The sequence below is a fragment of the Opisthocomus hoazin genome, chromosome 15 (genome assembly GCF_030867145.1).
Source record: "Opisthocomus hoazin isolate bOpiHoa1 chromosome 15, bOpiHoa1.hap1, whole genome shotgun sequence".
Taxonomy (NCBI): domain Eukaryota; kingdom Metazoa; phylum Chordata; class Aves; order Opisthocomiformes; family Opisthocomidae; genus Opisthocomus; species Opisthocomus hoazin.
In genome coordinates, this window is record NC_134428.1 from 13,194,863 (window position 1) to 13,208,746 (window position 13,884).

Here is a 13,884-nt window from a genome sequence, read left to right on the forward strand (position 1 = left end):
CCACAGGACGGCACAAGGGATGGCCACGGCCGCTATGGCACAGTGCTGCCCTGGGACTGTTGGCACAACATGGGCAAATACCGGCAGGGTGGCCGTGGCAGGCACCGGGGTCCCCTGCCCAGCTGCAGTCACCGTCACCTGCGCTGCCGCCACCACTGCAGCCCAGGGCTGGGACAAGGACACCCCGGGGTGCCTGGCTGTCCCAGCCCAGCCCGTGCTGTCCTCGCAGTGCCCAGCGGGGAGCGTTGTCCCCGCTCTGCCCTCACCAGGGCATGGGGGCCGCCCTGCCAGGGGCCCCCGCTGCTCCCCGTCCCCCAGCAGACGGTGGCAGGGGCTCTGCAGATGCCAGGGGCACAGGGCTGCTGAGGTACCAGGGCACTGGGGCCCATGGGTGCTGGGGTCCCCGGTTACCCTGGGGGCATTGGCTATGGGGGTCCCTGGGGGTGCCAAGGATGCCCAGCCCCTGCTGTTACCAGGGGTGCCAAGGGCTGGGCGGTGCTGGAGCTGCCGGGGTCCCGGTGACTCTGGGGGCGGTGGAGCTGCCGGGGTCCCCGGGGTCGCGGTGACTCTGGGGGCGGTGGAGCTGCCGGGGGTCCCGGGGGGTCCCGGCGGTCCCGCCCCGTGTCGGGCCCCAGGTGCGCGGGGGGCGGAGCCTTGGGGGCAGCGGTGCCCCACCCCTCCTCCCCTGTCCCCTGCAGCCAATGGGGAGGCGGCGGGAGGACGAGCTCCGCCCCCGCGGTTTTAAAGCCGCCCCCCGCGCCCGGCGCCGCTAGAGGGGAGCGCCGCGCCCGCCCGGCCGCCGCCATGCGCTGACCTCCCCGGCCCGGCCCGGCCCGGTGAGTGCCGCGTCCCCGGGCGCCGCTGCCCGGCCCTCCCCTCGCCGTGGGGCCGGGGGTCGTGGGGCAGCGGCCCGCGGCGGGAGGGGGCTCTGCTGGGCCCCCGGGGGCTCAGGGGGGTGGCGGGGCCGAGGGGGCCCGGTGGGCCTCGGCTGGGCCGGGGGGCACCCGGGGCCGGCTGCGGGCAGGGCACCGCGGGCCAGCGCCTCGCTCCGGGCCTCGACCGGGGTCAGCGTGCCCTGCTCCCCCCGAGGCCTCGGCCGGGCAGGGACGAGGGTGCCGCACAGCCCCAGGTCCCCGGTCCTGCCGTGGGGTGCGCTGGGGTCTGGCCTGGGGGTCTCGGTCCGGTGCTGGGATCTGGCCCGGGGGTCTCGGCCTGGTGCTGCTCCTGTCACGGGGAGGGGGTGAGGTGTGGCCAGGGCTAATGTGGAGCCCGGCTCCCTCCAGCTGCGACCCACCCTGCCAGCAGAAGGGCCCCTGGACCCCACGGGTCCGGCACCCTCCCGTCCCCATCCTGTGCTCGCCCTGTGCTGGCAGACGTGGCAGCAGGGCTCGCCCACTGGGGCCGGGCAGCGGTGGGAGCTGCTGGCAGCGGTGTCACCACCACCCTCCTCGGCGGAGGGCTTGGCCGGGGTGAGGTTTGGCTGCCCTGGCCCTGCTTGTCCTCGGGGGCCAGCATGCCCCATCGCTGACCCACCGTGGGGCCGAGCGGGGTCCCCGGGCAGTGCCGGTGAGGGTTTCCTCCCCGGCTGGCACCCAGGGCCAGGTGCCAGCAGGGCCACCGGCCAGCCTGGCCGCCAGCCGGCAGGGATGCCCCACTGCCTCGCCTGCCGGCAGCTCCCTGCGGCTGTGCCGTCACCCCGTCTGCGCTGTGGGAATGCCGACCCGTCACCCTCTCCGGGTGTGACTTTGGGCCACCGCGGGGTAAAGTGTCCTTTCCTGGGCCTGGCTCCCTCCCGGGCCGGCAGCCGCCATGAGAGCCAGCGCATCCCAGCAGAGACACTCCAGTTCCAAGAGCCCTCTTCTGAACCAAAAACCCCTACTCGTGTCCCCGTCCACACCCACTCCTGCTGACGTGCCCCACGCTGTCAGGTCTCATCCTGCCGGGACCGGGGCGGCTGGCCTGCCCTGACCCAGCCGGGGCCGTGCCACTGCCCACACAGTGCTGGGCAGTGCCGCCGTCAAGGATGAGGCTAATTACTATTTTTCCCTGCACCACGCCAAGGCCGGGTGGCCCTGACGCAAGCGCTGCCTGTCCGGCTGGCTCGGCCGGCGGGACGCGGCAGGAGGAAGCGCTCGGGGACAGCCGCGGCCACCCCAGTCACGCTGTAGGAATCTGCCCGTGCCGCGCGTGGCAGCATCGCCGGCCGCCTCCCTCCCAGGCTCGGCCAGCGTTGGGGTTCCTCTGGAGGCGGTTTGGCTGCCGGTGAAGCGGCTCTGCTGGTTTTTCTCCTTGCCAGCACCTGAGCCGGGGAGCGCGGCCGGGTCAAAGGGGCAGGAGCGGGACCGAGGGGCCGGCGAGTGCCCCGGGGAATGCAATAACCAGGCCCGCATTCCTCCGGGGCTGCTGTGGAAACTTTAATTAAATGGGGAGGGGAGCCCGGGAGGAGGTGGGAGCTGCGGCGGCGCAGGGTGGGTTGAAGGGGAGGAGGATTAAAGGCTTAGGCAGGCACCCCCCGGCCGGGCCTCGGGAAGGGGCACGTGCCAACGTGGGCTTGTTTTGGGGGGCGTCAGGGAGGGCAGCGGCGCCTGCATCCGCCAGGCGAAGCCACCGTGTTCCTCCCTGCAGTGACGGGGACGGAGCCCAGGGCCCCCGGCCTGCCGGTGCCCACTGGCAACACCGGTGGCTTTGTTCAGTTGCGGGGCCAGGCTCGCTGCTGTGGGAAGGGACCCCCCGACTCCCTGCGCAGAGTGGCCGTGGCCCGTCCTGTGCAGGTGTCGCCCCGCTGGCATCACCTTCGCCCATAAAACACATGGTGGGCGCGAAGTGGGGTGTCCCCCGCCGAGTCCCTCACCCTGGGCAGGCAGCGGGATGGAACGGGGGGCTGCAGGCAGGGAGGGGGGGCCCGGCGCTCCCAGCCCGACAGGCTGGCAGGGAAAGGCTGAGCCGGGACTGGGGGAATCCGAGCCCAGATCCTCCCCGCAGCCGGAAAATATGAATAATTTGGCAAATATCTGCGGTGCAGGCGCGGGGGAGCCCAGCCAAGGCAGCAGCAGGCCGCTGGCAGGGCGGTCCTAACACCTCCAGCAGAACTGGGGCCCCCTCCCCACCCTTGGGGACCCCCTGGGGCGTGGGGGGGGCTGCTCCCCTGTCCCCCATTTCGGAGGGGCGAGCACCCCGGCGAGCCTGAGCCGGGTTAACCCCTCGCTGCCTCGACATGACACTGGGGCGCGAGGGCGGGATGCCGGCGTGTGCCGGTGGAGCGGGGTGATGCTGACGGGGAGGCGGCGGGGGCGTGTGGGTGGAGCAGCCGTGCTGACCTGCCCATGCTCGTGGCGAGGCGAGGATGCGTGGCCGTGGCCCGGCCAGCCAAACCAGCCCGGAGCGGGGAGCCTGGCAGGCGTCGAGGAAATGCCAGCGTAATTAAAGGGACGAGAGAGACTTGGAGTCAGCAGCTGGTTGCAGCAGGGGACACGTCAGCGAAACCTGACCCTGGCATTGCAAAACCAGCCCCGGCCTCGCCAGCCTCCCGCAGCCTGGCCCCGTGCCGGCGCTGCCCACCCGGCCGGCCTGGCAGGGCGGGCATGGCTGGCACCCTGCGCCCAGGGCTCTGCCTGCCAGCAGCACCCTCGGGCTGCCGGGCCACCTCGGGGAGGTGGCACGGCGGTGAGGGGTGCCAGCTCTGCCCCTTAGCCCCAAAACACGCTTCGCGAGGGCTCCGGGATGCCTTTTTGGCTCTGCTCGGTCCTCGTGCCGGTCACTGATGGCTTGGGCGGGGTGCGGGGGTGCGGCGCGACCCGGCAGCGGCATCAGCGCGGGGCTGGGGGCTGAGCCGGGGGTGCCGGGGAGGGGACACGGTGGCGGTGACCCCTTGGATTCGGCACAGCTCCTCTCCGGTGTTGGGGGACTGACGGCACGGGTCACGGCGGGGCATGGCCGCTCAGCCCAGTGACTCAGGCTGCTGTGGTGACCCTGCCCAGCGGCGCGGGTGCACCCCACCCTCTGAACACTCCACCCTGGGGGGCCCACCCCGGGCAGAAGGGAGGACAGAGCTGGCCGCCCCGTTAACCCTGTCAGGCTGTGGGTTAGCGCCGGTGCCTCTGTGGCAAGGGGGGCTCCGCCGGGGGGGGGACCCGGGACATGGTGTCCCTGCCCTGGACAGGGCCCCCCACGGCGGAGGGGCGGCCGGGGCAGGCAGCACGTGCTGCTGGGCGACCCGCAGCTCCCCGCACGTGGCCGGGCAGCAGAGGGGGTCACCTGGAGCTACGAACAGCTTGGAGCAGGGGAGGAGGCGACGACGGCCAGGGCTGGTGGGGCAGGGGGCTGCTGGCCCCCTCGCCTCCAGCAGCCTGGTGGGGTTCGCCTCTTCCCTGCCCGGGGACCCCCCTCTGCCACCCCCATGTGCCCATGAGATGGGCTGGCAGGAGACATCGGGTCCCCAGCCCAGACCCCAGGTCCCGCTGCCGCCCCCTCGCCCGTGCTAATTAGGAATGTCATTAAAAGGGCTGAAAGACGGGGTTGAGAGAGGAGCCAGCTGCCTCTGAAGCGAGGACATCGCCCAGGGCCGCCCGCGGGGGTGGTTACAGCCTTGCTTGCCCCAGGAGCATCGTCCCCTCCGTGCCTGTCCTCAAGCAATGAGGGTGCAGCCCAGGGTGCTGTGCCGGGTCCCTGAGGTGCCTGCAGGGAGGGGGACAGCAAGGCCACCCATGGCCCGAGGGGACAGGAGCTAGCTGGGGGTGGCTAGCACGAGCCCCAGGACTGTGCAGGGACACAACTGGCTCTGCAGGACACAGGGGCGGGGGAGCACCTGGCTCCTTTGGCCCCACAGCCTGTGCCCAGGCCACCCCTGGGTGCCCCATCCCTGAGGGGATTGCTGCCGCCGGTGATCTGAGCAGGAGCCGACCCCCTGGGTGCTGCTGCGGGGCTGGTGGCACCAGCAAAGGGTTAAACAGTGCTGGGTGCGCGGGGAAGGCTGGCCGGGCTCCCACCCCCTCCCCGGCTGTTTGATTTGCACCCTGCCGAGAGCAGCCGGGGAGGTAGGGGCCCTTGCCTCGCCACGTTCCGGGGTCTCAGTGCCACACCAGAGACGGTACCGAGAGGCTAGGCCAAGGCCGGTGCGATGTGTCTCATGGTAGAGCCCGGGGCACATAGAGGTGCCACGGCCCTAAATCCTGGGAGTGCGGGGAGGGGGAGAGCGAGGCGCTGGGGTGGACAGCTTTGCTCCCGCCGGCTGTAGCCCAGGCTGGAGCAGCACAGGAGGCAGGAGCCCAGCAGGGACCTTCCTGCTCACTCTGCGGTCCCTTTGGGGCCAGAGGGTCCCAGGCAGGGCTAGGGGAGATGGCTCTCACCCCCTGCACCGGTGCGGGGGTCTGAGGCACCCCGCAGCCCCACCAGTCTGAGGTCCCCCCCCGGCAGGGCCTGGCCCCTAACCTTGGCTGGGTTTCTCTCTCCCACAGAGCTGACACCATGAGCCAGCGGATCCTTTGCACGCTGCTGCTCCTGGCCCTTGGGGAGCTGGCCGGGGCATGTCCCTCAGGCTGCCAGTGCCAAGACCCCAAGACCATCCTGTGTGCGGCCAGACGGGGCCACACCGTGCCCCAGGGGCTGCCCCCCAACACCCTCTCCCTCTACGTCTTTGAGAACGGCATCACGATGCTCAGCGAGGACAGCTTTGCAGGCCTGCCCGCCCTCCAGCTCCTGGACCTTTCCCAAAACAAGATCACCAGCATTCAGAAAAACATCTTCCAGCCCCTGACGGAGCTCGTCAACTTGGACCTGTCCTCCAACCAGCTGCAGGAGATCACCAATGAGACCTTCCACGGGCTGCGGCTGCTGGAGCGGCTCTACCTGCAGCGGAACAGGATCCAGCATATCCACGCTGCCGCTTTCAACACGTTGGAGAACCTGCTGGAGCTGAAGCTGCAGAACAACCAGCTCTGGGCCGTGCCCCCCCTTGACCTGCCCAACCTCCTGCTGCTGGACATCAGCTGGAACAAGATCCCCGCCATCGCGCAGGGGGCCTTCCACACCCTCAACATCGAGTCCCTGAAGATCGCGGGGCTGGGCCTGACGAGCTTAAACGAGGAGCTCTTCCAGGCCCAGAACAACCTCCACGAGCTGGACGTCTCCGACAACCTGCTGGAGCGCGTGCCGGCGGTGCTGCGGCGGCTGGGCAGCCTCACCAAGCTCAGCCTGGCTGGCAACGCCCGCATCTCCCAGCTGCAGGCCGAGGACTTCCACAACCTCCACAACCTCCAGGAGCTGGACATCAGCAACCTCAACATCAACACCATCCCTCGGGATTTCTCCGGCTTCTTCCCCAGGCTGCGGGCCGTGACGGCTGCCGGCAACCCCTTCAACTGCATCTGCCAGATGAGCTGGCTGGTGCAGTGGGTGAACGCCAGCGGCGTGGTCCTGCGGCGGCCCGAGGAGACGCGCTGCCACTTCCCCCCCAAAAACTCCGGCAAGCTCCTCCACCACCTGCAGTACGCTGACTTCGGCTGCCCCACCACCACCACCACCACCGCCCCGACCACCCCACGCACCACCACGCTGCCGCCGCCCATGCCGATCCCCACCAGCAGCCGCCCGGCGCCGCAGCCCAGCGCCGCCGCTCCCAGCCCGGGGGCCAGGGCCGCCCAGGGCAGCTCCACGCCGGTGCCCTTCAGCGGCCTCCCGACTCCCAGCAGTCCCCCACCACCCATCTGTCCCCCTCGCACGTGTCTGAACGGCGGCACCTGCCTCCTGGGTGCCCAAAACCACCTGGAGTGCCTGTGCCCGGCGGGCTTCACCGGGGCATACTGCCAGGCGGAGGAGAGGGGGACGACGGCATCCCCGGCCACGCCAGCCCCGCCACCCAGCTGGCGGGTCAGCATCGCGCAGGTCAGCAGCACCTCCCTCAAAGTGGACTTGCAGAACTACATCCAGTCCAGAGCGCAGCTGAAGGGCATCCGCCTGAGCTACCGAAACCTCTCCGGGCCGGACAAGCGGCCGGTGATGCTGCGTTTGCCGGCTTCGCTCTCTGAGTACACGGTGCGGGCGCTGAAGCCCAACTGCACCTACCGTGTCTGCATCGGGCCCCTGGGGGAGAAGGCCTCCAAGGAGGAGCACTGTGCCGAGGCGCAGACCTTGCCGGTGAGCCACCAGCAGCACTCCCCCATCACCCAGAGCAAGGACAGCAACCTCGCCCTGATGATCGTCCCCGCGCTGGCCGCCGTGCTGCTGCTGGTGGTGGTGGTCACTGCCGGCACGTACTACCGCCGGCACCGCCAGGCGAAGGCACACGCCGGCACCGGGATGGACGCCAGCCCGCTGGAGCTGGAAGGGGTGAAAGCCTGCCTGGAAAATGGGGATTTGAGCAGCCATGGCTGCAAGGTGCCGGAAGCGGTGATGCTTTCCGGCGGCTCCGAGTGCGAGGTCCCACTCATGCAGTCGCGCTACCCCAGCAACAACAACACCCCGGGGCTCAAGCCCTCCTATTTCTGAGCCAGGCGGGACAGACGAGGGCTGAGCTCCAGCGGCGGCACCTGGCTGTGTCCCTCCGGAACGGCGAGGACTGAACTGAACTAAGGCAGAGAACCCCCAAACCCGTAACGTGCAATTTCCGAGAGGCGGCCACGCTTCGGAAGGAGACACTAATTTTGCCGCTCAGTGCCTTCATTTCTGTGACTCTACGTAGAACGTGGGTAGCGAAAGAGAGGGGGGCTGGGTTTTTAATTTGGGGTTTGGGTGGGCTTTTTTTAGCTACAGCTAAAAAGAAAGCTGCTGGTGACTCGGCTAAGGGACGTCCACGTGCTGGTAACAAGGGTCCTTTAGCGGAGCACGGCCCGTGACTCTCAACTCCCTGGAAGCTGATGTGAGCAATAAGGCCCGGCCGAGGTGCTAGGACCCTCGGGATCCCCGGGCCAAAGGAAGCGCCGAGCAGGCAAACCGGGAATTGAAGCTTTAAGAACTCAGAGAGAATATTTATACACGGTTATTTCCCATTTCTTCTGGGAAACCTTTTTTTTTTTCTAGTACAAGTTTGTGTATGTCTCTTTTGTAAGGCAGACCAGAAGGGTGTCTTTTTGTAAGAAAAAAGAAAAAAAAATTAAAACAACAACAATGAACGCCTCTGCGCAGCCCCGAGCGCTTTTGCTGGCGCTGCCCGTTTTGCCCTGGCTCGCGGGCAGCGGTGCGGACAGCGTGACGTGTCCCCTGCGGAGGAGCGGGAAGGTCGGCCGCGTCCTCCCGCTGTTGTTGGCGAGCACCGGCATGAGTCAGGGCAGTGGAGGGGGGAGGCTTCACCCCCAGGGCGCTGCCCCGGCCGCGGGCGCAGAGGAGGTCTTCCCTAAACAGAGGCCACGGCTTTCGGATCAGCCTCTGCCCTGCGCATCATCCAGCCTTACTTCATCCCTCCCTGCCTGCCAGATGGCTTCGGAGCCGGCTGCGGGACAAACAGCCCAGCCCAGCCTCCAGAACCTCCTGATGTCACCCATGGCGGCACTGGGACCCCCAAAGCGCCTGTGACAAGTGTCCGCCTGCTCGGTCCCCTGAAACCGGGGGCTGCAGCCAGACCAAGGCCAGGGCCCCCGTGGTGAACCCCCGGCCCGGGAGCAGCCAGTTTTGTGCGCTGGCCCCGGCAGGGAGGGCTGGGAGCCGGCGCTCGGCAGGTTCCCGCTGCCAAGTGGTTTCTGCTCCAACCCTCTGGTTTTAATCGTTTTCCAATCCTTTATCTTTCGGGCTGGAATTTTCCAGGTTGGGGCCCTGCCTGCCGAGGTATGTTTGATTTGGAGAGAATGAGCAAAAGTGGGCTGAAGTGCTGCGGCTGCTGCCAGCCAAGCCGAGGGTCACCACCGTGCCACACCGGGTCGGCGGCTCTTTGGGAGGCACCGTGCTGCTGCAGGATTTGGCCCTGACCCCGTAAGCGCCCCGGTCCCGCTCGCCCGGGGCCGACGGCGGGAGGGAGCGGCTCTGGATGCAATTAGGGGCGCAGGGCGGCGGCGGGGTGGGCTGGTGCAGCCCCCCAGCTCCCAGGTGGGCTTCCGGCAGGGCTGGCTCCCATTAGGGCCGGCGCAGCAGCAGGAGGGGCCCCTCGCCGGCGCAGGCGGCTCAGTGCGATGGCCACGCTCGCCCACTCAAAGGGCCCATTGTGGTCCTCTCCCCACAGATTTTTCAAATTAACATCCCAAATTCCTCTGAAAATTGCTGCTGTGTAAATATTTTCGCTGCGAGCTTTGTATATTTTCCAGCCCCGTGAGGAGGAGAGAAGAAAAGTCCTCGGTGGAGCTGTGGCCTCACGCCGGGTGCCTCCGGCTGGTCGCCACCGCAGCCCTGCGAGCCTGGCCGGGCGTGGGGTCGGCCCCTGCGCGTTCCCTCACTGGCACCAGGACCTCGCCGGGACCCTCGAGCCCCTTCCCTCTTGGCCCCTCTCTTTCCCTCCTGCTGCCTGGCTCCGTGATGCGCCCTTCTCCTAACGAAACTGTTTTCCCCAGCTGCAATTAGCTGGAGGTTTGCAGGGGAACCCCCGCATGTCAGGTGGGTGCTGGGGACCCCCACGGTCCCTCGGCAGGTCCCGTTGCTCCTGGGGGACTGCCAGCAGCTCCCCAGTGACTGCATCTGCGTTGGCGATGCCACACTGGCTGCCCCGGCACGACAGGAGCAAAGCTCGGCTTTGGCAGGTGTGGCACAGCCGGGAAGCCCCCAGCCAAGGTTTTTGGCACCGGCCGGGAGATGCAGGGAAGGGGCTGGAGCAGCATGGGGGGGCAGCGGGGTTTGGTCTAGGCACGGAGGGGAACAGGGATGCTGTAGCCACGACAGGGCTCGGATCCCCCCCCCGTGTTGGATCCCCCCCATCTGCACCCAGGCAGCTCCGCGGGAGCTCAGCAGTGCCCAAAACGGGCCCTTCCCGCCCCCCGAGCCCCTGCGGCTTCCCAAACCCGAGCACAAAAGTCCCCTTGGCCACTGCCAGCCCTGGCGCGCACCAGGAGCGGCTCGGAGCGGCACATTGTGCGGCGCTGCTGATTCTTCTGAGCTGAATCAGCGCTGGGGAAGGATTGCAAAAACCCCTGAAATGAACCCAAAAAAAACCCCTCTCGCTACGCGATCCAGCGGGGCCAGTAACCAAGAGCCCCGGCCAGAAGCCGCTGGCAGGATGGGGGGCTCGGCAGGGAGCCACAACGGGAGGAGCCGCTGGCTTCACCGGGGCACGTCCTGCTGCCCCCCGTGCTGGCCCACCCTGCCCGGCGCAGGCCTGCACCCCGACTGCTGCATGCTCGGAGGTCTTCAGCCTCCAGAGAAGCGTCCCCTGCGCTGGGCACAGCCCCACAGAACCCAAAGCCTGGTCCCCCGGGTCCCCCAGGTCCCCACGGCCGGAGCAGAGCCCCGGGGAGACACCCTGCCCCGGTGCTGGGGGTCCCCATCCCCGCTCCCTTGGGAAGAGGGTAGGCGCGCGCGCTGCCGCAAAGCATCGGCTGCCAGGAGGAGCTTGTGGAGAGGCCGAAATCCCACTGGAGTCTGGGGCAGGCCGGGAGGCTGGGCCTGGGGAGCGCCGGTCGGCCGCCGAGGCGGTGGTGGGCTGAGGCTGTGGCCCATCTGGGAGCGATTTTGGCGCTGCCGCCGCTCACTGCCTTCCCGCCCAAGCGCCCGGCGTGTGGCACAGGGCTATTTTTACACCGTGTAATTACCGGGGCAGGCGGTGGGCCGGGCAGCCGCCCCGGCATTAACCCCTTTGTGCGGCCGCTCGGGAGCATCTCACCCCTTGGGGACGGGTCCCACTGGGGTGGCACCTGATGGGGTGGCCTCTGTCCCCGCCTCGTGCCCGAGGCTGGCAGCCAAGCGGGAGCAGCAGGAAAAGCCCCTGTGTCGCTGATGGCGAGCAGCCGCTGGCCCACGCACCCGCGGGAGGAGAGGGTGAGGGCAGTGGTCTGCAGGGGGACGGGGACAGGGATGGGGACAGGGGATGGACCTGTCCTGCTCAGGGCTCTGCCACCGAGGCCGGACCGCTGGGGTGGGTGTTGTCAGAGAACCCTCCAAAACGCCCAGTGTGACCCAAAAGGGCTTCTAAGTCCCAGGAAAAAGCAGTGCCCAGGGCATTGGGGCCAAGCGGGGTGGCAGCAGGACCAGCCGTCGAGGTCCCGTTACAGCCGGTGACCCGGAAGAAGTGGCAGGGTGGCAGCAGGGACACGAGGGCTGGAGCTGGGAGATGCCGGGGCTTTGGCTGCGGCAGGGGGGTTGAGCATCGCGGGCAGCGTCCCCAGGGAACCACCCAGGCCCCTCCGTGTCCTGCTGCAGCCAAACAGCCCCGAATCCCTCCGCAAACACCCCGCCGTGCCAGCTCCCCACCCCGCGGTCCCGGCAGGTCCCGGCTCCGGCACCTCCCAGCTCTGGTGGACTTTGCACTGTGAAGGGCGATGGGGATCCGGCTGTTCCCATCTCTCGGCATCCCCCACCAGCCTCCCTGGGGACATTTTCAGGACACCAAAAGATGTGGCGACACAAGGGAGCTGCTGTTGTCGCCAGCCCCGGCGCGGTGACGGCACTGTCCCCGGGCAGAGCTGCGCTGGCCGCCGGGCACGCGGCAGCAGGATCTGGTCGCTGACCCCAAGTCGGAGCCAGTAACCCAACCCCGCTGGTGCTGGTTACAATTTAGGGCAACAATAACCTATTGAGGCCCCTTCCTGGCTCCTGCCCCGTCACTCCTTGATCTAATTAAAGGGGGCCGGGGGGTGGGGAGGCAAAACCCGGGTCGAAGGCAGCAGTGGGTACCCGAAGGTGGCACGTTGAGGACCACGGCGTGGAGAGGGGCCGGGGCCACCAGCGCCTGCTGCCACCGGCTCCCTCGGGGTGCTGGGCATTGGCGGGGGGGCCAGCTCCTGACCGCAGCCCCGGCACAGCCAGAGTGCTTTGAAAATGAGTTTTACGCAGTCACAAAGATCTCGCCTGCTCAGCGTTTGGGATGGGGGACCCCCAAAATGCACTTGCTGATGTGAGGGTGAATGGGGCCAGTGCCCCCCCACACTCTGCCCTCTTCCCCTGCAGATGCTGGGCAGGGGGGCAGCCACCCCGTGGGGTTCGGTGCGGCGGTGGGCATTGGGGTGGGCACGCTGGGGGTGTCCCCCACCTTGGGGCACGCTGTGGCCCCGCTGTGGGGTGCCATAGGGCGCCTGGGATGCGTGGTGCCGGCTCGGCGGACACAGGCCCTGTGGCAGGGCGCGGTGGGGACGCGGTGGGGATGCGGTGGGGACGCGGGCTCCCCTTCCTGCCGGCCTGGCGTCAGTAATGAACGGTATGAGTTTCCTGCCCGCCCACTGATTGCTTCCTCAAAGAGCCTCAATGAGCTGCTGCTGCTGCGCCCGGCTCCCCGCGCACGGCTCACGGCATGGCCGGCACTGCTGTGCTGCCGGACAGGCCTCGACACCCCATGGCCACGCTGGAGAGCCACACAGGCACCCCAGCCTCACGGCTGCTCCTCCATCCCTGGGGTGCCGAATCGCCATCCCTGGGGCAGCGAGCGGCACCCAGCGCTCCCTGCACAGAGCCTGACCCATGCCTGCAGCTCCCCTGTTTGGGCACTGCCTCCGGGGGGGGGCCCGGTGACCTCCAAACCCTCCACACCCTGCCCTAGCCATGGCTCCAGGGGTCCCCAGCACCGTGCTCTGCCAGCCCCCAATTGGGACGGCTCTGCCGGAGGGAGAGCAAGGCCCCCGCTCGGCACCTCTGCCGGCAGCCAGCCCAAATCCCCCTCCGCCATTTGTCATCTCTGCCAGATTTCCAGGCAGGGAGCGGTTGGGGCTGGAAGCACAGCCGGCCCCGGCGCGGCCGCCTAAAAAAAGCACCTCCCGCTCCTTGGCGGCTCCCCGGCATGGGGGGGGGTCCCCACTCACCCCCACCACCCCCAGTCCCCCTCCTCCGTATCGCCGTGCCACGCAGCTGCAAGCCGGCAGAGCCCCGGCATGACGTGCAGGCAGCGCCCGCCAGCCACATTCCTGGCGGCCGATAAACCCGGCAGCCAAAATAACTGGAGCCTGCGCAGAGGGGGCTGAGCACAGCCTGGCGTCTGCATCCAATTTAGCCGGGCTGGCTCGCCCCGGCCCAGCGCCAGCAGGGAGGCCCACGCGTGTGGGTGCGAGACGCAGCGGGATTTGGGGTAATTCTCACTGGATGCTCTGCCAGCAGCAAAAACAGACCCCAAAGCGTCCCCTTGCAGTGTGCCGTGTGCCCCGGCTTCCCTCAGGAGTGTTCACTCTGGACACTAATGATGGCTGGTCCCCGAGGCTGCCTCGGCCCGTTGCACTGGCAGAGCTGGGAGCAGGAGAGCTGTGAGCTGCTCGCCCTGGGAGCTTGCAGGAGGCTGAGGGATGCTCCATCAGCCTCCCTGCCTGCTCCCACCCGGGGCTGCTTCCCCGGCCACCGTGCCAGCACCTCCCCACCGTGCCCGCGGCCGACGCTCTCCCCTCCCGTCGGTCCCGGCTGCTGCCAGTGCCAGCCCCGCTGTCACAGCTCACTCACCTCTTTGCCAGAGGCCCCGTACCGGCACTGGGCAGCTGCCGACCACCTAGCCTGCGCCGGCACCCCAAACCACCACAGAGCCAGCCCGGCGTGCAGCAAGTGTCCCAGCATTCCTGTGTGTGGCCAGCAGCTCTGGGGAGAGCCGGCGTCTTCCAGCGCAGCCTGGCAAGAACCTTGCCCCAAACCCCCATCGCCCTGGTGGGATGAAGGCGCTGCCTCCTCCTCCTCCTCCCGTTTCCTTGCCCGCACCGTGATGCTGGGCCAGCTCGTTGGGCAGACAGGAGACAGCTCCGTCGCGCCTTGACAAGGGGCGCTGACCCTTTATGGCCACAAAAGCTCCTCTTCCACTTCCCCACGGGACGCCCAGCGAGCATGGCTCTGCCGCCGGCCTGGCCACGG

General features: G+C 68.6%; 2 protein-coding genes across 6 annotated transcripts in view; one reads left to right on the top strand and one right to left on the bottom strand.

The window, feature by feature from the left end:
- The window catches only part of LOC104336104 (mitochondrial import inner membrane translocase subunit TIM16), a 38,566-nt gene that overhangs the window by 6,956 nt on the left and 17,726 nt on the right, over nt 1–13,884 (bottom strand). The gene's annotated exons all lie outside the window — the stretch shown is intronic.
- VASN (vasorin) lies at nt 772–8,103 on the top strand. Its single transcript, XM_075436711.1, has 2 exons — nt 772–836; nt 5,454–8,103. Exon 2 carries the CDS (start codon nt 5,464–5,466, stop codon nt 7,480–7,482), a length of 2,019 nt encoding a protein of 672 aa, XP_075292826.1. The 5' UTR covers nt 772–836; nt 5,454–5,463; the 3' UTR covers nt 7,483–8,103.